General features: G+C 43.4%; 1 protein-coding gene across 1 annotated transcript; it reads left to right on the plus strand.

The window, feature by feature from the left end:
* Positions 1-5,530: 5,530 nt before the first annotated feature.
* On the plus strand, positions 5,531-6,637 carry LOC311253963 (cyclin-dependent kinase 2-like; the record flags this gene model as incomplete). The annotated part of the gene is made up of 1 exon (XM_084384404.1): positions 5,531-6,637. The coding sequence occupies one exon, from the start codon at positions 5,531-5,533 to the stop codon at positions 6,635-6,637; it is 1,107 nt and encodes a 368-aa protein (XP_084240530.1).
* Between the last annotated feature and the right edge of the window lie 14,665 nt (positions 6,638-21,302).

The following is a 21,302-nucleotide window of genomic DNA, read 5'->3' on the forward strand; positions in this document are numbered from 1 at the left end:
TGAGCTCAATGTTCAACTGGGTCGACATCCGCAGCGATACGCTTAATTCTGACAAGGTGGATCGGAAGAAGGTCAAGGAACTACAGGGCTCCATGTACACACCAGCTTGTCAAACGGGTAGACAGATGGTAATCCTCCCCCCCTCGATAATGAACCTAAACGTCAAGGTTCTGGATGACTCTATAGGAAGGATTACGGACAGTGCAAGTAAAGGAGAGGGCAAAGCGTTGTTCCTCTCGCTCCTCTCTAAACTCACAGGCACACAATGGCTAAAGCACACGGTCGTGCAAACTGCATATGATGCGAACGTGCAAGAGGATGTAAGATTCATAGAGAGAGTGAAAGCTTTCACACGTAACCTCAGCTGTTCGCTGGAAAGCTGCCAGGTGAAGACGAGAGGACTGTTGGTGTTCAGATACTCTCTGGAGAAACTCATTGAGAGGGAGACTCCCGATCTGTTTGTCAGCTCGCTGATACACAGGCACATGCCTATCGCAAAACCACGCATCGACAAGGTCTTGCGTGACATAAGGAGCAAACGCAGAACACAAGCACTGGCGTCTCTGCTGAATAATGGACATTGTTATTGCAAGCGAGTGCGCAACGGTGACACCCGCGGAGCGTGCAACGGCGAGTGTCAGACTGCCTACGCTTGTTTTTACAACACATCCGAGCATCACCCTTTCACCGTGAGCAAAGATGACCACAGTTACTACTTTGCGAATCTGTACCCTCATCTGGGTAAACTGGAACGCTTGAGTGCAGAAATGAAAGTCAAGTACAGAGGACGCAGGCAGTTTGAGAGCATAGCAGATATGGTCTTCAACATCCTGGTCAGACACAGGTTCAGCGAGACCGATTCGTTATATGAAGGTTTGAGTGACTTGATAGACAACGACATGAGCAACTCGAGCTTATCTCTCGGCGAGAGCCTTGCCGAGATCCACGAGTTGTTGTACCTGGCGCCGTGTAGTCACGAAGACCACTCGGAAGAGCCCAGCGCTCTGGATCCGGTGAAAGTGTACGACCACGCATTGGTGCGCTACTTGTTCTGCGACAGCTTGCAAGTGGGCAGGCTGTTTCAGGCGTCGACGACGTTCAATTACATTATCGCCAACACCGCACCGAGGTACACGATCGAACGGATCATGCTTTTCAACATTACTGGTCCCGGGGAAGGTAAGACCTACGCAAACAATGTGCTGAACTATCAGTTCAGGAGGATAAGAGGTTGCATAGAGACACTGACATCTTTCACCCCGCAAGCTTTCAAGTACAAACAGAAGAGGAACGCCTGTGTGGTCATGATAGACGATGCGCACATAACCCACGAGAAGAACATAAAAGCTGTAGACAGAGAGTCCAATGTGATCCCCAACACGTTCAAGAACCTCCTGGATACAAGCGTACTGGAGAGCGACGTGGTGACCAGAGACGCGAGCAGCGGCAAGGTCGACACCGTCAAGTATCAGGCCGTGCACAACTGCGGCTTCGTATGGAACACCAACACAATGGGGTTCGTGAGCAACGCCTGGGCCGATCGTTGTCTGATCATGGAGTCTGAGTTCCCCAAGTGCATGACACGCACGCGTAGCACTAAGCAGATACAAGACACGGTGGAGAAACGCAAGATGGAGCGCATAGCTGCAGTGTGCCTTTACAGACAGAACCTAATCCAGTCAGCTACAATGATCGGCGAGTCTGAGATCATGCAGTTCAGCTCGAGGTTCGACGTCGCGAGAGATGCCTGCGTGGCCGCCCTATACGCAAGTCACATCGTGTGTACCGGAGTAATCAGTCGTAGGGTTTCATTCTGCATCAACCAGCTCGTCTTTGCCGAGGCCATGAAACTAGCGTGTCACTTTGTGTTTGACATATGGATCCCTCCGTGGACCGAAATTCCAGACGAGAAGGATTACCCCGAGTTGAGGGCTTACATGAAACGACTGAACGAGTGCAGACTCGAAGCTTTAAACGAGCTGTCCTTCGGACAGGTCTGCCTGGAGACCAACTCTGTCTACAAGCTGTGCGTCGCGGCCTGTCTACCGGACATATGTCCCCGTGCGGTGGATATACAGGGCAACTTCGCCTGCAAGGTACTAGGGTATATCTTAACCCAGATCCACGAGCAGCACCTGTCGACCAGCTTGAAAAATGAACACTTGTGCATCGCAGGTATAGATGACATGTTTTTCTCAGAGAAGGACATCGAGTGCGGCAGTGATGCGGCGCATGAAATGATCATGCTGTGCTCGACGTGCAAGGTGCCGGTTCGCGAGTGGAACCCTGCGGTAATGAAAAATTACAAGCTGTGCACGTACAGATATGCAACCAACAAAACCTCGCACACGAGGAAAGGACACTCTAATCCTCAAAAGAAAGTGGGCTCTATCACGGTCCCACTCGAAGCCGTGTACGATATGCTGGCCCTATACGCTCCGGGTTCTCACTCAGAGTTTTGGACTCAGTTGGGCGCGAAGATGGTCGACGCCTATGATAAAGGAGACTTAGATGGTGGCAATGCCTTTGGTCAGTGTTCGGGAATTGACGATGAGCCTCCTAGGCTGATGTTCACCTTGGACTTCAACAAGGACCCAGTGTGCTCTGTAATACTGGAAGCAACAGCTGCAATTGAGCCCCTGAACGAACTCACATTCACCAAGTGTGCGCTGGGAGGGGAGATCTTCCAGTGCTCTGCGCCTTTGTATTACGGGGGCGTTATCAGAAGGGCGATGCGTCAGAATGCTCCTAAGGGGGCTTGCAACAAAAGGCATTTGAGAGAGTCTAGACTGGGTCCAAGAGGTACCTTCCACGGGCCCAGACTGAACGTGTACTCAGTCGAGTACTCTGGCGTACCCGTGAAAAATGTGAGCTCGTTTTGTACTACGCGCACTGTCTATCATCAGGACAAGATAGCCTTGAATGTCAACCGCGATAATCGGGGACACCTGGTCGAACTAGAGGAAGATTGGGAGTGGAAGGATGCAGTTGATGTGTTTGACAGCATTCACGGCACTGACGTGTTCTCAGTCGATATGTTGAAACGGGACTATGCTGCTACAATGGTGGTCGTAAAGGGAGAGGTCATGACAGCTAGGACTCGAAAGTCGTCGAAACTCAGTGTCATGCTGAAAGGTCTGAGTGAATCGAATGGACAAGCAGCACTAGCCATGCGAAAGGGTCTCACGCCTTGTGACACTCAAGATGCAACTCAAAGGCGACAACCTGCAAGAAAGTCACCCAGCCGGGCGCGTAAAAGGAGTGAAGCACAGCAATCCAGAGACTCCCTAGACGCACTGAGTGTGAAGAGGAGAAAATGCACCAACGAGGATGTAGAAAATTGACATGTGAACCACGTGACGTTTCATACATACATACATACATACATATACACACTCACAAAGAATACTCAAAGATGAAACACTATTATTGAAAGAATGACAACCTGTGTCGCCTTCTTCTGTCAAACACGACAATAAAAAAAACCTAAAACACCTAACACTGTGTCATTGACTTATTGGTTTCTGAATCCTATCTATGAAAAAGTGATATCTTCAGTCAGAACCTTGCTGACTCCACAGGAGCAAATGACGCTGTGCACCTGCATGTATGACAGTATTATCTGGATAATAAAAAACCCAAACGCCTTTGAACAACACTGAGTCATTAGGTACCCCATATCAATGCTGTTTTATTATGTTTTGTTCAGGTTTTTTTTTTTTGTGTGTGCTTAGGATCCTCCGCCGATGATCAACATGTTCTTTGAAACCTGTATATATTTTGACAAAACCCTGAGGGTTTCAATCACTCGAACTATGTTTTATTGTAACAATAAACGTGATTCTGTACACCCTGGGAGTGTGTGATCTTGTGTGATATACAATGAAATATATATATATATATATATATATAATGAAAACCAATGGACAATAGTGACAATAGCGATGGGTTTATTTCACAGTTAAAACAACACTTTGCTTAGCACGTTCTCCCTCAGTCAGGTCCGTTGCAGTGGTAGTCCTTGACAGTCCTCGTCACTCTTTGGTTATGTTGTGGATTGTTCACAGGTGGAACTGGTCCACTGTGACCCTGCGCGTTTACATTTCGGTGTATCAATCCTTTGGGAAACAGGTGTCAAAGTCTTGCGGAGCCTCATGACAATAAACAAAGTGGGACTAGTGATGCAGTACATGTTTCCTATGGCCGTGCAGACATTAAGCACCACGTATCTAATCTCCTCATATTCGACGTCCCTATATTTGACACGTTGTCGGTAATATATGGCACTTACGATCCAGGGTATCCAGCAGCATATGAACAACGTAACTGTGAGGAAGGGCAGCACTTGAGCTCTTCTCAGATTCGCACCAAAGGAATTGCGGTTTAAGTGCTTTCTCACAGTGTACACTATCATACCGTTGCAGTAAACGAGCACAAGTATGGGTATGAAGAAACACATGGTTGTCCTGGTCCAGAAGGTGGCAAGCTGGTAACGATGAGGCATATCATTGAAACACATCACGTTGTCCTTGGATACGGGACGAACGGTGTAATAGCATATGTCCACAAGAGCAGAGAGTGTAGGCACACAGGCGCACAGTCGACACACAAGCCTCCTCCTGTCAGAACTGTGTCTCTTCGGGACCAGGCCCTTGAGTGTTGACCTGTTGTTCACCACCTTCATGTATCTTTCGATGTTGATGTAGGCCATGAGAAATATGCCGTACTGGAAACTGAACTGTGGGGACACAAAAAAACAAAAACAAAACAAATCTCTTTAGATGAGCTGAAAGGCAGGCGTGTGTTTGAGTATGTGTTTACGGTATTTTAGAGTGGTAGTACTCACTGTCATCACTCCTGTCATCAGTTTGCACACCAGGTAGCCAAACACCCAGCCCTTCACGAGAATCATCTGAGTGACCCACACAGGCAAAGTCAGCAAAGTGGCCATGTTACAGACTCCCAGATGTGAAAAGAACACGTCGAGATCACGGACACGCCTAGCTGAGTCCTTACGAGAGATCATGATTATCATGTACATGTTGACAACCAAGCCTGTGATCATAACGAGTCCATGAAGAAGAGGGATGTAAAAGGTGCGGCTGTATTCGTAGAGATAGTGATGCGAACCTGACGGGTAGTTCGTACTAGTGAAGAGCGTAGAATTGGTGAATGTAGCATTTTCAAATGTTACATGGGTGGTGGAGAGTTGCTCCATACCGATCTGCGTGGTGACACAGGCTGCTGACAACCTTTGCAGCAACAACACAGAGACTTTAAGTACGCTCTGTGTGTGTCCCCAGCTTCCCAACCGCTGTAGTCGGGTCCAATACAGGGATTAGTCCAGCCATCGAGGTTTTGGTCCAACTGCTATAGTCGGGTCCAATACAGGGAAAAGGTCTGGTCATCGAACCAAACCATTGCTGTATATAATACCATCATATTGACAGGGTATCTAATCCTTCAAACACTTTGGGGTTTGTTTGTTTTTTGTTTTTTTTTTGCGTCAGCAACAGTCTCACTTTCAGAAATGGAGAATTACCAGAAAGGCTCCATTATTGGCCGAGGCGCATACGGAACTGTGTACAAAGTCACGTGTCTGAAGACTGGAAAGGCGTTTGCTCTGAAATGTCACAACTCCCCTGTGGTAGAGGATGAAGACATTGTAGAGAACGATTCAACAATTGGTGTAGAGGATGCGACCGTGAGAGAACTCTCCTGTCTCAGTGCACCGAGGGGTCACAACCCCCCTGTGGTAGAGGATGAAGACATTGTAGAGAACGATTCAACAATTGGCGTAGAGGATGCGACCGTGAGAGAACTCTCCTGTCTCAGTGCACTGAGGGGTCACCCCAATGTGATTCAGATACACGATCTTTTCATTGACGGTGAGAATATCGCCATGCTCATGCCCTACGTTCCCTACACCTTGACAGTGATTCACAATGGACATGGTCTGAAAGTCTACTACGACCTTGGTAAAGCAGTACAGGTGATTCCGTTGAGTTTTGTGGCTCACTTTTCCGTTCAGGTGGCCAATGCCCTGTCTTACATGCACGGGCGTAATATAATACACAGGGACTTGACACCTCGTAATGTGCTGCTGACAGAAGATCTGACCGTTAAGGTGGCAGACATGGGCCTCTCGAGACAATCCTCCAAACGGATGAGTCCAAATGTGGTAACGGAGCCCTACAGAGCCCCAGAACTGTTTGGTGACGCCCCAGACACCAGTCGGAAAGATTACACTTGTGCCATAGACATGTGGAGTCTGGGGGTGATGATAGCAGACGCGATGGAAGGAAAGGTTGTCTTCGCGGAGCGTGATAATGACAGTGGAACTGTGTCCACGTACGACATCATTGTAAAGACTTTGTGTCCAAGAAACCATGTTAGTGCACCAGTCACTTCCTGGGACATTGACGATGTAATGCCCAACGTGATGGAGTGTACTCTAGTGAGAAGAATCGTCCTTCAATTACTGACTTTCCGTGAGAATGAGAGACTCCTGGCCCATGAGCTGCTGCAAGACCAAGAATGGGTGCAGGCTGCTCATATGACCGAGGAAGACAAAAATATGGTCATACACCAGATTCAGCAACAACAACGACGACGACAAGCGAGCAAGCGATTCTAGTCAAACAACACCAGGACTGCATAGAAATGGTTCATTGTATTCACATTTATTTTGTACATTATTCATTGTACAATGATGCATGTATGTTTACAATACCAACAAAAATAAACATTGTATATCCTCACAATAACTGTGGTATATCTGCTTGCAGGACAGGCTGTCTGCTATTCAAACACGATTGTATGAATCAGCATCGTCATTGCAATGACTATCATGACACTGTAGGGTTTGAAAGTATTCCCAGTAGACCTCCACGATTTTTCAAGTTCGTCCATCATCCTCACGATGTCTTGTATATCTAGAGAGAGAGAGAGAGAGAGAGAGAGAGAGATGTGATTGTAATAAAAAGCTACATAGTATCATGATGAAACTGACCAAAAAACGCACAACGTACCTTCACTCACGTTGACCAGGCCTGCGCCCGTTTCGACACTATCCAGCTCCTTGAGATCCGGTACTCTAATGGGTTGTCTGGTTGTCGTTGTAGTTGTCGTTGTAGTTGTCGTTGTAGTTGCTGCGGCAGTAGGAAGTGTGGATGTAGCAACTTGAACATCTGAGCAGCTTGCGTTGACCTCTCCGTGTCTCTGATACATGTAATACTGCCAGGACGATGCATCAGCTCCAATTCCAATTCCAGATCCACGAAATGTTGTCCCGTTGTCAACCAGGAAACAGCAGGAACCCAGACTTTGTTCTTTGCTCATAGTGTCATTCCACACTTCGTTTAAACTCCACATTTGCTTATTGTGGTATTGTGCTAGCCTAGAGATTCGAATGACACCCTGGAGCGGGGCAATGACTGCAGCCTTCGTCCCTGTGTCAACCTTGGCAGTGTAGTAAAACATACCACACGTATCACTGTTTACTCTCAAATAGAAAGTCTCCTTTCCAATCCTGTACATGCCTTCGTCTGTACACGTGAGAAAGCGAATGTTGACTTGGTAGCCCAGAGAGTTCATCGTCAGCTCGTATATCTGGTAAATAGCGAACATGGGTTCTCGGTCTTTCTGGAAAAACTGATTAGGACTCTGCAAGTACCCCGGCAGCGTGACAGTGCTACCCACTGTACCAACTATGGTGACCGGTTCAAGTCTTTTCTCCGTGAGACCTTTCGTAACTACGGTGACCGGTTCAATTCTTTCTTTCGTGAGACCTTTCATCCTTGTCAGGGTACAACAATCAACTGTCGCAGCAATGCACAGTAGAGTCATTGTGATAGGAATGTACATCCTCATAGCGCTTGGGTTTACACACTGTGAACCAATTCTGAGTCTCCTCGCAGTGAGTGTTACTTCAGGAGCAGTAGCGCCCTTGTATGTGTGCTGAACCCAGTTTCGTCACCACCCAGCCATGCAAAAATGGCCGATTTGTACAACTGCATAAGCTTGGTCCAACTGCATAAGCTTGGTCCAACTGCATAGGTTTGGTCCAACTGCATAGGTTTGGTCCAACTGATAGGTCTGTTGGTTAACCGTTTTACATGGTCATGAACATGTGTTCGGAGGATAGTTCTAGATGAGTCACTCACTTTTCACGGGATTTTAAGATTTTAACATGTGTATGTAAGTCGAACCAAACAGGGTTTCACATGTCACTCAACCACTGCTGTGTCAATCACAAGATGTTAGTATTCTAAGCAACACATTACACTAATCCCTAAATGCTTTACATTATACACAGTATTCAAATATATATGTTAACAATGTCTTTAGTTTGGTCAGCACAAACTCACTTTTGAGTGAATGATATTCGTGGACTACGTCAAAAATGCCACACGACCCTATAGTGTACTCGCAGTAGGGATTTCTCGGAAAGTCCTCATTAGTCCCTCTTAGATTGAGACGGTAGACATAATGAGCCATCTCGATGTACGTGATATGATCATCCTTGTACAGGAGATACCTGTCTAATCCATTACCTCCCTTCTGAAGAGTTCCCAGGAGATAAACCTGTTTCGTGTCTTTTAATGTCACTGGTATGTAACCATCCAGAGAAGTGTGAGCGACCCGTAGATGTTCAGGGAGCGATGATGTGATCCACTTGTCCGTAAAAGTAGGATTGCAAAAAGATTCTCCGTTCACCATGTACACATTACGGAAACAGTTGAGAAAATGGACTATCACCTCAGGCCTAGCCCCCGTGATCTCGATCAATTGTCTGGGTATGATACTGGAAGACACAAAGAGTACGCTGCGTTGGTTGCACGGGGATGACAGTAGAAGAGGCTTCAGTTTGTCAGTTATGTGCTGTGTGTAGCCATTGACGAGTTGCTCTTGTTCCAAAGGAGTTGTGTACTGTCCTCCGGGTGAGAGGTCTGTGTCTATGTCTGTGTCTGTGTCTGTGTCCGTGTCTGTGTCTTCGTCTAGGTCTAATACTGCACTGTAGCTAAAGTGTTCATTCACCACAGTTGCATTTATAAAAAGGTTATATGCACAAATCTCCTGTTTGCCCCCTCTAATGACAACATAATCCACATACACGTTGTTGTGATAAACCCCTCTTGAATTTGCCATTAGGGTGCTTGAGTCATATTGAGTTGCAGCCTCAGTTGTATCCATGTCCTATCGCTTTTATGATGCCTGAATCTGAATAAATTGGAACCCCCATTGGATGTATCAATGTGTATGTGACAAATCAATGCTACAGTGAACCATCAAGTCGCAAAACTTCTAGAGGGTTACATCTCTGTCAGGGTGGCTTTAGCGTACCTCAACTACAAACAAGAGTCACTACACACACACACACACACACACACACACACACACAGAGAGAGAGTCAGGTTAACACATTCTTTTATTCATCTTCATACACAGTCACAGGTTTTCTTGTAGCATCGCTGCAAAGGTGTGGTAAACTACATAATAAACAACAGTCTTCATGGGATTCCAGATCGTAGACATGTCCTGAGGGTCCCCTTCTGTCAAGACACACTTGAGAGCCTCAGAACAGTTGTCGTTCACTTCAATGTTGGTGTGATACGTTAAACTGTGATCCAAGGTCAAAGTCATTGCCAAATCAAAGTCTCCGTTGTCCATTTCTCTTGGGCCCAAGAACTCCGATATGAACGGGTTCGGAGGCTCTTTCACAATAGCTTTCGCCTTCTCCAGATAATGTACAGATGGTGCCTGTACTTTGTGAATAAGACATTGGAAGCTGTGTTCTCTCCCTGGGCATTTGTGTATCTCAAACAGGGTTTGATCAACTCTCGGAAAGCCTTCGCAGGTCACTGTAATCTTGTATCTGCGGATGTCTGTAAGTCTCACGGTGCACGCAAGTTGAAACCCAGGACATGTCCAGCCCATTCCAGTCAGGTTGGCTAGAAGCTCACGTGTGTCCTTTTCAAGTCTTGTAGCTTCAGCAGCACACAGTCCTGTGAAGTCATCCTGCTGTTTTTTAACCAAGATGTTAGACATGGTGGACGTGTCGGGTTAGGTCGTCTCATAGGAGTGTCAACATGTGCGATTTGGAACTATTTTTATTATTGTTAATATGTCGTGATATATAAAAGGTTTCAATGTAAGCAACCAGACGACAATCAGGCTGTCATAGGCCTTCTCAAAATCTTCATCTATCTGTTCCAACAAGTCACCAGGATTGGTATCTAGAATCAGATACACTCTTCCAAGAGTCGGAGGGGTCAGCGTCGACACCGGTATCCTGGGCGCAAAGCGCTTTAATTGTCTCTGCACACAGCCGACGATGGCTCTTATGCTCACATGTGACACAATAACTGACCTCGCTATCCACCTGCGTACAATCTTGCATGGTAGATGTAAGGCAAATGATGGATATAGACAGTCAAGGGTGTCTATATAGCCAGGGAGGCAAAGATGGAGGGATGTTTGTGAAGGTTGACAATATGAGCTATGGTTGGAAGAATTGCTCCATGGTCACGTTCTTGACAAATACGAGTCCTGTTGGTGACACAACAGAAATATAAATCACATCATCACAAAAAAAAACGAGTCCAACAACACGTTCATATATACAATCTCCAACAAAGTTCCACTTTGTGTTTATTTTCACAATGTTATCATATACACTTACAAACACAAAGGTGTACATTTGACAAGTGTGAATAAAAGCGTGCAGACATGAAGAGATATCAAAAACATGGTTTGTCAATATTACATAATCTCTGTGTGTACATTTCATAGGGAGGGGTGTTAGAACAACACCCACGGTTAGATACATTTCCAGTGTTTCACATATCAATATAGAAAACCGTTATCCCTTTTGTTGAGGACACATTTACTGTATATATTGGTTGTACAAAACCTACAACTACTCCTACAGCCACTTGACCATGACCACAGGTCATATCTAAATGAAACTATAAACCGCTGTGTTGGTACATATCTGTGCAGATCCATAACTGTCCTCGTCGTAGTCCCTAAACTCACCAACGATGTCAATACAATGCTGGTCTACACTGTCACCGTCAAACTCTTCACCATGAGGGCAAGTGAATATAGTCTTGGCAAGCTTGCGATTGAATGTGTAGTCTGTATCATGGATGACCAGACGTTTTACGTATTTAGGGGTGACACTTACCATCCCACTCTTCGAAGCTAGCACAGTTATCACGTCAACCACACTAGAACCGTCGGAGGGTTTACAATCTAAGACTATAGCCAGGGACCGGTCTGTTGGTGTCGCGTACTGAACTTTAAACCACCGAGACAGATAAACCACCATCTCTCTAAACTCCAAGCCTGTGGTAATGTTTTTCAAATCTTTATGGACAAGTGGAAATACCTCAGTCTGCCCTGCTGATGACACAGCCGAACACCACATAGCCAAGATGATCTGTCTTTTCAACACAAAACAGCTCCAGTGAAATCGGTATGAACCAAGGGATACGTTGAACAATTTAGGCAAGTAGTCATCAGGACCAATCATCTTTTCCGTGTTGGGCAGCGGACAGGTTCCCACCAGAATGTGATCCCAGAAACCCGGAACGTGAGGGATGCAGACATATCTGTAGGCCGTCTCTTCTGGCATTCGTGCGTTTGCCCAATACGTGAAGGACATCTCATCTCTCGCGGTGATGAGGTGGCTGAACACTGCATGGAGAAGCAACAACAGTTTCAATTGCCAAGTTGATAGATGAATAATGTATAGCTTGGAAAATAGAATAAAAATTACACGTACCGCTTTGCAGACTCTCAAGAGAAGGCCCAACGTTGGTGTCCAAGATACTCCGAGCGAATCTGCTGACATTGTCATCTGTCCTGAAACGGTCGGTTGGATCACGTTCGAGCTCCCACACTCCTATGTTCGCCATATCAGGATAATTAGCAAACCTGCTGACTGTGGTGTTGATGGTGCCGCGTTGAGACACTACACTGTGTACCTTGCATCCTCTGTGCGCGTGGTAACATATTGTGCAGATTACACAACCACATACACATTGGATGGGTTTGTTGAACTGAATCAAGAATTCTTGACAGATAACCGCTCTGTTGAAGGTTGTCTTACAGGTGGCACACAAGAGCGACTGCTTTATCAGAGCCAGCAGAGTATCGCTGAACGTGATGTTTTCACCATGGCTCTCCAAGCTGTGCCGTGGAGTGAGAGTGTGGGGGGCTTCTGGGTGTGTTACAGCTACTACAGCTTCGGTTGGGAATTGGAATATTGAATGCTGTAGTACAGGTGTAACTGGCTGGAAGATGTCGCAACTTACACCCTGACACTGCTGAGGCTGTGGTGGTGGTGGTGGTGGTGGTGGTGGTAGTTGTGGTTGCAGGAATACCAGTTGCTGAGATTGTAGAGGGTCACGGTGATGTATTGGTAGCTGCTGCTGCTGGGGTGTCAGAGGTAATTGGTGCTGTGTTTCAGCAGGCACTTGCTGGTGGGACGTTAGATGTCGAGGTGTTGAAGGTACTTGTGGGTGATGGTCTTCTACTCGAAAAGTTCGGGTCGAGGAGTCTTGTGACACGTCTTGTGACGCGTACTCACAGGTCTGCTCTGCAGGAAACAGGTTAACGTAGCCAGACGCAGACACGTCTCCATAATCGTATATCGATTTAGGCTGGCATATAGGGACTGTCGTGGGAATAGTGAACACGCTTGCAGCATGCGTGTCTGAACTGGACTGGAAATTCCATAGTCTCTCATTGCACTCACTTACATCGATGAAACTCTCCTGGTGAGTGTCTCTGTTACTGTAAGATAAAAAAGGAAGGAACATTGTCAGTAAAGCACCACAAGGTATAGCTTCTACCAGTATAATTAGAAACACAATGATGATGATGATGATGATGATGATGATATACACATACCACTCTGGCAAAGATGCAAGACTTGTGGATGCAATCACAGGTTCAGCATATCCAGGTGTATCGGTACACATTTCACACACCGGTGCAGCTTGGGACTCTGGCTCAGGTGTACGTTGGGACATGGTATTACACTCCTCAGTTTCAGCAGGGGCACCCTCCTTCTCGTCACACTGGGACTCAAGTAGTTTAACACAGGCAGCGCTGGTCTCAGCATAGTCAGCCTCCACCTCACTATACTGGGACACGAGCTCAGTTGATGCAACAATGGTCACAGACGCAATGTCTGTTGTTGAGACATCCCTTGACTCTTGTTTAGCACAGGCAGCGCTGGTCTCGGCAGAGGCCTCATCTGTGTTACACCGGGTGAACTTCCTTTCAGCTGGCACTGTACACACTTCATGGTCGGCGGAGGTTCTGTTGTCTCCAGCTGCACTCTTTGAGCTACTGCGTCTGATTATGAATGAATGAATGAATGAATGAATGAATGAATTAATGTTATTTCGAACATGTATATAAAGAAATAAATGTATGTAGCTATTTGTACATACAAAAGAAAGAAAGAAAATAAGAAATTAAAAAAGTAAAATAAAATACAGAGCAGGTCGCTCTTTGATGAAACTGCAGCAGTGCATACAGGAGAAAGACTGAAACTAAAGTATCGATCTCATTCCACTCAAGGAGTGGGAGAAGTACAACACTTTTTAAAAAATAAATAAAAATTCCCACCCCTTTTTAACTACTCTTCAGTTTGTAGCTACACGAATAACCTAACTACATAATACACCTATATATATATATATACCATATATACCCTTCATGAATATCCATATAAATATATAATCACAATAATATATACTACATACCCATCTTTGTAAATCCTTATCTTTGGGGCAGAGGCCTCATCTGTCTTGTACCTGGACTTCTTCTCAGCTGGGACTTTAGACACGTCGTAGTCAGCGGAGCCTCTGTTGTCTCCAGCTGCAGTCTTTGAGCCACTGCGTCTGATTATGAATGAATGAATGAATGAATGAATTTTATTTCGAACATGTATATAAAGAAATAAATGTATGTAGCTATTTGTACATACAAAAGAAAGAAAGAAAATAAGAAATTAAAAAAGTAAAAATAAAATACAGAGCTAAGACATTACAAAACACTGCACATAGTGGTGGGCGATACTGCATGATTTGGTATCGATCCGATACCAAGTAAATACAGGGCCAGTATCGCCGATACCCATACCGACACCGATACTTTTTAAATTATTAAGTTGGATGCATCATCAAATTGCTAAATCTGAATGAATTTTCATGACTTTTTAGTGTTTTTGGATTATTAATTAGTTAAAACCCAGGACAGACTGCGGGTAAAGTTTATAGGTCAATAGAAAATACATTATCATAACAAAAGTTTTTGTTCAGAAACAATAGAACAGTAACAAAAACAATTTTTCCCCATAAAGTGTCATGTCTGGATTTGTTTCTTAAATAAACAAAGTGCACAAAATGATCTACTACCCTTTTAGAGAACGGTAGTAGATAATTATCTTTTCTTTTTTGTTTTCGTCCACATGATTTTTTATATGCTTGTATGAATTTGTGGGGTCACCACTGTATCTTAGAGCCTTTTTGCAGATCATGCCCTCCTCCTGCTCCGTGTGTGTGTGTGTGTGTGTGTGTGTGTGTGTGTGTGTGTGTGTGTGTGTGCTGCTGGCTGCTTGCGTGTTTGCCTGAGTCACGTGACGGTACATCATCAAATCACAAGAGGGGGGAGGTGGAGCAAAGTGTGCCTGCTGTGAGGACTTACTCAGACAGACACAGACAGCCAGGTCGCCTCTTTGATGAAACTGCAGCAGTGCATACAGGAGAAAGACTGAAACTAAAGTATCGATCTCATTCCACTCAAGGAGTGGGAGAAGTACAACACTTTTTAAAAAATAAATAAAAATTCCCATCCCTTTTTAACTACTCTTCAGTTTGTAGCTACACGAATAACCTAACTACATAATACACCTATATATATATATATATATATACCATATATACCCTTCATGAATATCCATATAAATATATAATCACAATAATATATACTACATACCCATCTTTGTAAATCCTTATCTTTGGGGCAGAGGCCTCATCTGTCTTGTACCTGGACTTCTTCTCAGCTGGGACTTTAGACACGTCGTAGTCAGCGGAGCCTCTGTTGTCTCCAGCTGCAGTCTTTGAGCCACTGCGTCTGATTGTCTTTGGGGAAGAGACAGGCCTTGGCTCTTGTTCAACACTGGCAGCGTCGGCAGAGGCTCTGTTGTCTCGGGTTGCACTCTTTGAGCTAATGCTTCCGATTGCCTTTGGGGCAGAGGTCACATTGACAATATACACTTCTTCATCATTGTCAGAGTTGCTACTGGAGTCGCTGCTGGAGTCACTGCTGCTGTCGCTGCTGCTGTTGCTGTTGCTGTCACTGTCACTGCTGCTGCTGTTGGTGTTACTGTCGTTCTTCCAGGCTCTCTTTTTTTTATTACAGGTTGAGGGAGGGGTAGCCTTGGACGACTGCACTCTGGACGTACTGTGCTTGTGTAAAGCACCTGTGTCTTGTCTACCAAGCTTTGCTGTTGGAACGCTACCTGTGTCACTGTGAATTTGATCACCGGAGACTTTGGCTCTCACCACACCAATAACTGAGCTGTCTGATTCTGTCCTTCTCTTACGGTTTACACAAGTCTTAGTAATCTCTTGACTATAATTACCAACAGTCCATCTAAGACTTGTAGATTGGGATCTGTTGCCACTGTCATGCTGCCTGGCTCTCTCATCGGTCTTACGGTACTTACTTTTACTAGAGGACACTGTCAATTCTTGAGGTTCTTCAGATATCCGACGTTTTCCACTTCCAGTAGCATGGCACACTGGTGTTTTGTAACCAATGTTCTTCCAGAGTGGACCTTGTTCAGACCCGTGTCTGTCAACCCGAGATTGACATCGATAGGTTCCTCTTCCTCTTCCTCTTCCTCTGCCATAAGGACCCTCGGGGTGTCTCGGGTGGCCAATGTTATGAGCAACCACATACTGTTCTTGGTACGCTCTATTGTCAAACCTTTTATTACTTTCCCCACACCACCGTCTTTGTTCCATTTTGCGCACAGGAGATGGTGTAGATTCTCTCAGTTCTGTATCAGGTTGATGCAATTGCTTGTATTTAGGATGATGTCCACGTACGATCCCAGTTTTGTTTTGTCCTTTGACCTTGCCTTTGTCTTCTTCATAGCAGCTCATATTCTCAGTCCAGAGTCTAAGTTACACTGACTTTACTGTCTGTGTAACTTCACTTATATTAAGCAGAGACTCCTCCTAAGAATTTCAAGTCTCAACAGACACACACACACACACACACACACACACACACATTTCCATAACAGTATAGACTTGCAGCAGTACCTGCTGGATGACATCATTTTAATTGGATCAAATAGTACCGGATTGATAAGTCCGAGTCAATTGGACCGAAAAGCACTGGTTGGATGATTTGAGCCTCGTTATGGTTCATGACACACACACACACACACGCACGCACACACACACACTGTCTGCGAGAACTACCAACAGGTGTTGTTTCCATAGGAGATACACTCTACTGGGCAAAGGTTCCCGTAGGTGTGTGTGTGTGTGTCTGTGTGTGTGTGAGGGAGAGAGAGAGAGAGAGAGAGAGAGAGAGAGAGAGAGAGAGAGCTAAGCTTGTGAGAAACCACAATGGAGGAAGAGGGGGGTGTCAGACTTTGCGGGCGCGGCAACATACCACCACTGCCCCCAGTCATACTAACTGTCATGTTGCTGGTAAGTTGGTAAATTGAAATTTTCTGAAGTAATCCATTTGAGGATTATAGTGTTGAAGTTTTGTCACACCAAATGTCTGTGCATATAGTACTGTGTAAAGTGTGTACACACACACCCACACAGAAACATGTCCTCACAATTGATGTCTTATTTTATTTTCTTCAATTTTTACTCTATTTATATATGTATATATTAACTCATGAAGTGTATTTGTGTTCCGTTTAATTGACTCTTTGCGCTTTAGCAACACAGTCTCTGTGACATTCATGCAAATAAAGTAAATTTGAATTGAGAGTGAGAGAGACAGAGAGACAGAGAGAGCTGACACATAGATTTAATGACAATGACAATGACATTGTTGATCATGTTAACAATATGCTGAGCCTTAGACAGATTTGTATTATGTTCGCATTTGAAGTTGTTATGGAATGCAATGTGAATAAAATAAAAAAGTACGGTGTGATTTCTTCATTATACACCAGTAGACACCACATGGATATACAAGAGTCTAAGGAGGAAGTCAAAGGAGGAAGCTACATAAAACCCGAGAGAGAGAGAGAGAGAGAGAGAGAGAGAGAGTCAGATGTCACTGCATGTCACACATTAAGAAATATTTCAATGTAAAGACTGAAAGACTCATTTATTTCTGTTCCCTTTTGCTACACTTCTGCCGCGGCAGATCTGCATATGCGTGCCACGATCCGCAAGTGTAGAAAAAAGTCATCTGTGACTTTACCATTTCCATAACAGTACAGCCGTGCAAATGCAGGCAGTACCTGCTGGATGACATCATTTTAATTGGATCAAATAGTACCGGATTGATAAGTCCGAGTCAATTGGACCGAAAAGCACTGGTTGGATGATTTGAGCCTCGTTATGGTTCATGACACACACACACACACACACACACACACACACACACACACACACACACACACTTTGCTTTGCTGTCTAATTAGCAGGGGAATACATCACTGCATGTCACACATGAAGAAATGCTTCAAATTTAACCCTCATGTTGTGTTCATTTCATGTTAAACAATTTTGTGTTCCCGGTCAAAAATGACCGTTCCATTAAAACTCATCATAAAAACTCTAATAATACATATATTATCACTACTTGTTGTGTTAGATTTTTTTATCAACTTAAGTTCTTGTGAACATTACAAGTTTTGAACTTCTTTTTGTTATTTATGCCCTCTATGCCTCATTGATCTGAGCGGGTACATCTTGAATTTGAGTTCTAAAAAACACAATTTCTGGATTATTTTGACTATAAGAAATAATCAGATGAAACATAGTATACTGTTTATCACAGACTACTTTGGGTCAAAGATACCATGGACATTTGTTTTGAAACCATTTAATATTTTTATACAGTTACATAAAATAACACCTGTGTGGTGATCAAAAATATAATCAAGAGCTGCATTTACTGTATATCAATCTGCCATGGTGCTGCCACACAGTGCACTGAACAATGAGCAGGGCCTCAAAAAAGCCTTATATACCAAAGCTACGAGAAAAGTTCAATGTTATTGAAAGTTTGTTGCAACTGTCTGCGAGAACTACCAACAGGTGTTCTTCCCATAGGAGAGACACTCTACTGGGCAAAGGTTCCCGTAGGTGTGTGTGTGTGTGTCTGTGTGTGTGTGAGGGAGAGAGAGAGAGAGAGAGAGAGAGAGAGAGAGAGAGAAAGACAGAGAGAGTGTGTGCACGTGTCCATCTGACAAATGAGAATGTGCCTGAGCTCAGTTTTTTTTCCACGGGAAAATTTTTTTTCCCGTGGGATCATTTCCTGTTTGGCAATATGGAGGGGAGTGTGGCCTTGACCTGAGCGCATCGTGTTCTCACACACAGAAATATAATTGCATGATAGCTGCATGAGACATAACACCTGCAGCAGTACATTTACTTTGTTAGCAAGATTATATTTTCCACAAACTATAGACAGTGTGAACAATTTCAAAATAATGGACAAGAGAAAGACGTTTGAGTTGCAACATTATTTTCAAAAAGATACAAACCTCTTGTAAGTAAAATGAAAAAAAGACAATTGCGATTACTTACATGATACTATGAGTTTTATAGCAAAAATGTATAATGTTCCAATATATTGGAAAAGACGGGAGACACACACACACACACACACACACACACACACACACACACACACACAGAGAGAGAGAGAGATCACACACACACACACACACACACACACACACACAGAGTTTGCATTGCAACAGGAAATGCCCTCCCCCATGTAGAGAGAATGGAAAAGACAGAGTTTCGAGGGACCAGGACTTTAGTATTGAGTTATTCTGGTAACGTGTGAGGAGGAAAGAGAAAACTGACAGACTCCGTGTTGAAGGACAGACGGGACGGTAACATTGACTCAAATATCCTTTTATTTTACTTGTTGAGTAGTTTTGGGACCACAACGAAAAAGTATAATACATCGGGAATGGTACATTATTTTGGTTTGGTTTGATTTAGATTGCATTAAGGTGTTTGTGGGCCCAGAGTGTGTGTTTAAGTAACGTTGAAGTTGATAAATTGAGATTTTCTGAAGTAATCCATTTGAGGATGTGTTAAAAACAGTGTTAAAAGTTTTTTGTCTGTGTATATAATACAATGTAAAATTTTTCTTTAAAAAAAAGGAATAATTTATTTATAGTATTTCCTGGAAAAAAAGGGGACAGTAATATTTTAATTTCATTTTTTTGTTATATTGGAAAAGGTGGGAGAGAGAGACAAATACAAAAGTATTTGCAAATGTGTATTAATGTCTCTGTACGTATTTAGATATGTGTGTTCGTGTTGACATTTGTATGTATGTGTTCAGATCTGTGTGTCCGTGTTTACGTTATTTTGGTTTGGGTATATATTTAGGTGTAGGATTTAGATTGTATTAAGGTGTGTGTTTAGTGAGGGTTTTTTTTTTTGCCCTTAAACGTGTCAAGTGAATAAGGAATTAAGGTGTTTGTGGGCCCAGAAAGTGTATTTAAGTAACTGTGAAGTTGATAAAGTGAAATTTAGATTAACTTTATCATTGTTAAGTGAGACATTGGAGCATGCATGCAATCATCTTCTGATGATTGTATGCCCTGAGCTCAGGCTCACAACCTCACGCTGCCTGGCTGCTGTTGAGAGGCAGATCACAATGGATTCTCGATTGTTTGCTGTCAGTTAGGTTCATGTTTTAGCAGAATGTGAACAAAATATGAACTTTTAGTTACAGTAAGTTTAGGGTAACGATCATCTGTTAGTGTCACCCCAATACATCGGGAATGGTACATTATTTTGGTTTGGTTTGATTTAGATTGCATTAAGGTGTTTGTGGGCCCAGAGTGTGTGTTTAAGTAACGTTGAAGTTGATAAATTGAGATTTTCTGAAGTAATCCATTTGAGGATGTGTTAAAAACAGTGTTAAAAGTTTTTTGTCTGTGTATATAATACAATGTAAAATTTTTCTTTAAAAAAAAGGAATAATTTATTTATAGTATTTCCTGGAAAAAAAGGGGACAGTAATATTTTAATTTCATTTTTTTGTTATATTGGAAAAGGTGGGAGAGAGAGACAAATACAAAAGTATTTGCAAATGTGTATTAATGTCTCTGTACGTATTTAGATATGTGTGTTCGTGTTGACATTTGTATGTATGTGTTCAGATCTGTGTGTCCGTGTTTACGTTATTTTGGTTTGGGTATATATTTAGGTGTAGGATTTAGATTGTATTAAGGTGTGTGTTTAGTGAGGGGTTTTTTTTTGCCCTTAAACGTGTCAAGTGAATAAGGAATTAAGGTGTTTGTGGGCCCAGAAAGTGTATTTAAGTAACTGTGAAGTTGATAAAGTGAAATTTAGATTAACTTTATCATTGTTAAGTGAGACATTGGAGCATGCATGCAATCATCTTCTGATGATTGTATGCCCTGAGCTCAGGCTCACAACCTCACGCTGCCTGGCTGTTGTTGAGAGGCAGATCACAATGGATTCTCGATTGTTTGCTGTCAGTTAGGTTCATGTTTTAGCAGAATGTGAACAAAATATGAACTTTTAGTTACAGTAAGTTTAGGGTAACGATCATCTGTTAGTGTCACCCCAATACATCGGGAATGGTACATTATTTTGGTTTGGTTTGATTTAGATTGCATTAAGGTGTTTGTGGGCCCAGAGTGTGTGTTTAAGTAACGTTGAAGTTGATAAATTGAGATTTTCTGAAGTAATCCATTTGAGGATGTGTTAAAAACAGTGTTAAAAGTTTTTTGTCTGTGTATATAATACAATGTAAAATTTTTCTTTAAAAAAAAGGAATAATTTATTTATAGTATTTCCTGGAAAAAAAGGGGACAGTAATATTTTAATTTCATTTTTTTGTTATATTGGAAAAGGTGGGAGAGAGAGACAAATACAAAAGTATTTGCAAATGTGTATTAATGTCTCTGTACGTATTTAGATATGTGTGTTCGTGTTGACATTTGTATGTATGTGTTCAGATCTGTGTGTCCGTGTTTACGTTATTTTGGTTTGGGTATATATTTAGGTGTAGGA

Source organism: Pagrus pagrus (genome assembly GCF_965226575.1).
Source record: "Pagrus pagrus genome assembly, contig: HAP1_SCAFFOLD_96, whole genome shotgun sequence".
Lineage (NCBI taxonomy): Eukaryota > Metazoa > Chordata > Actinopteri > Spariformes > Sparidae > Pagrus > Pagrus pagrus.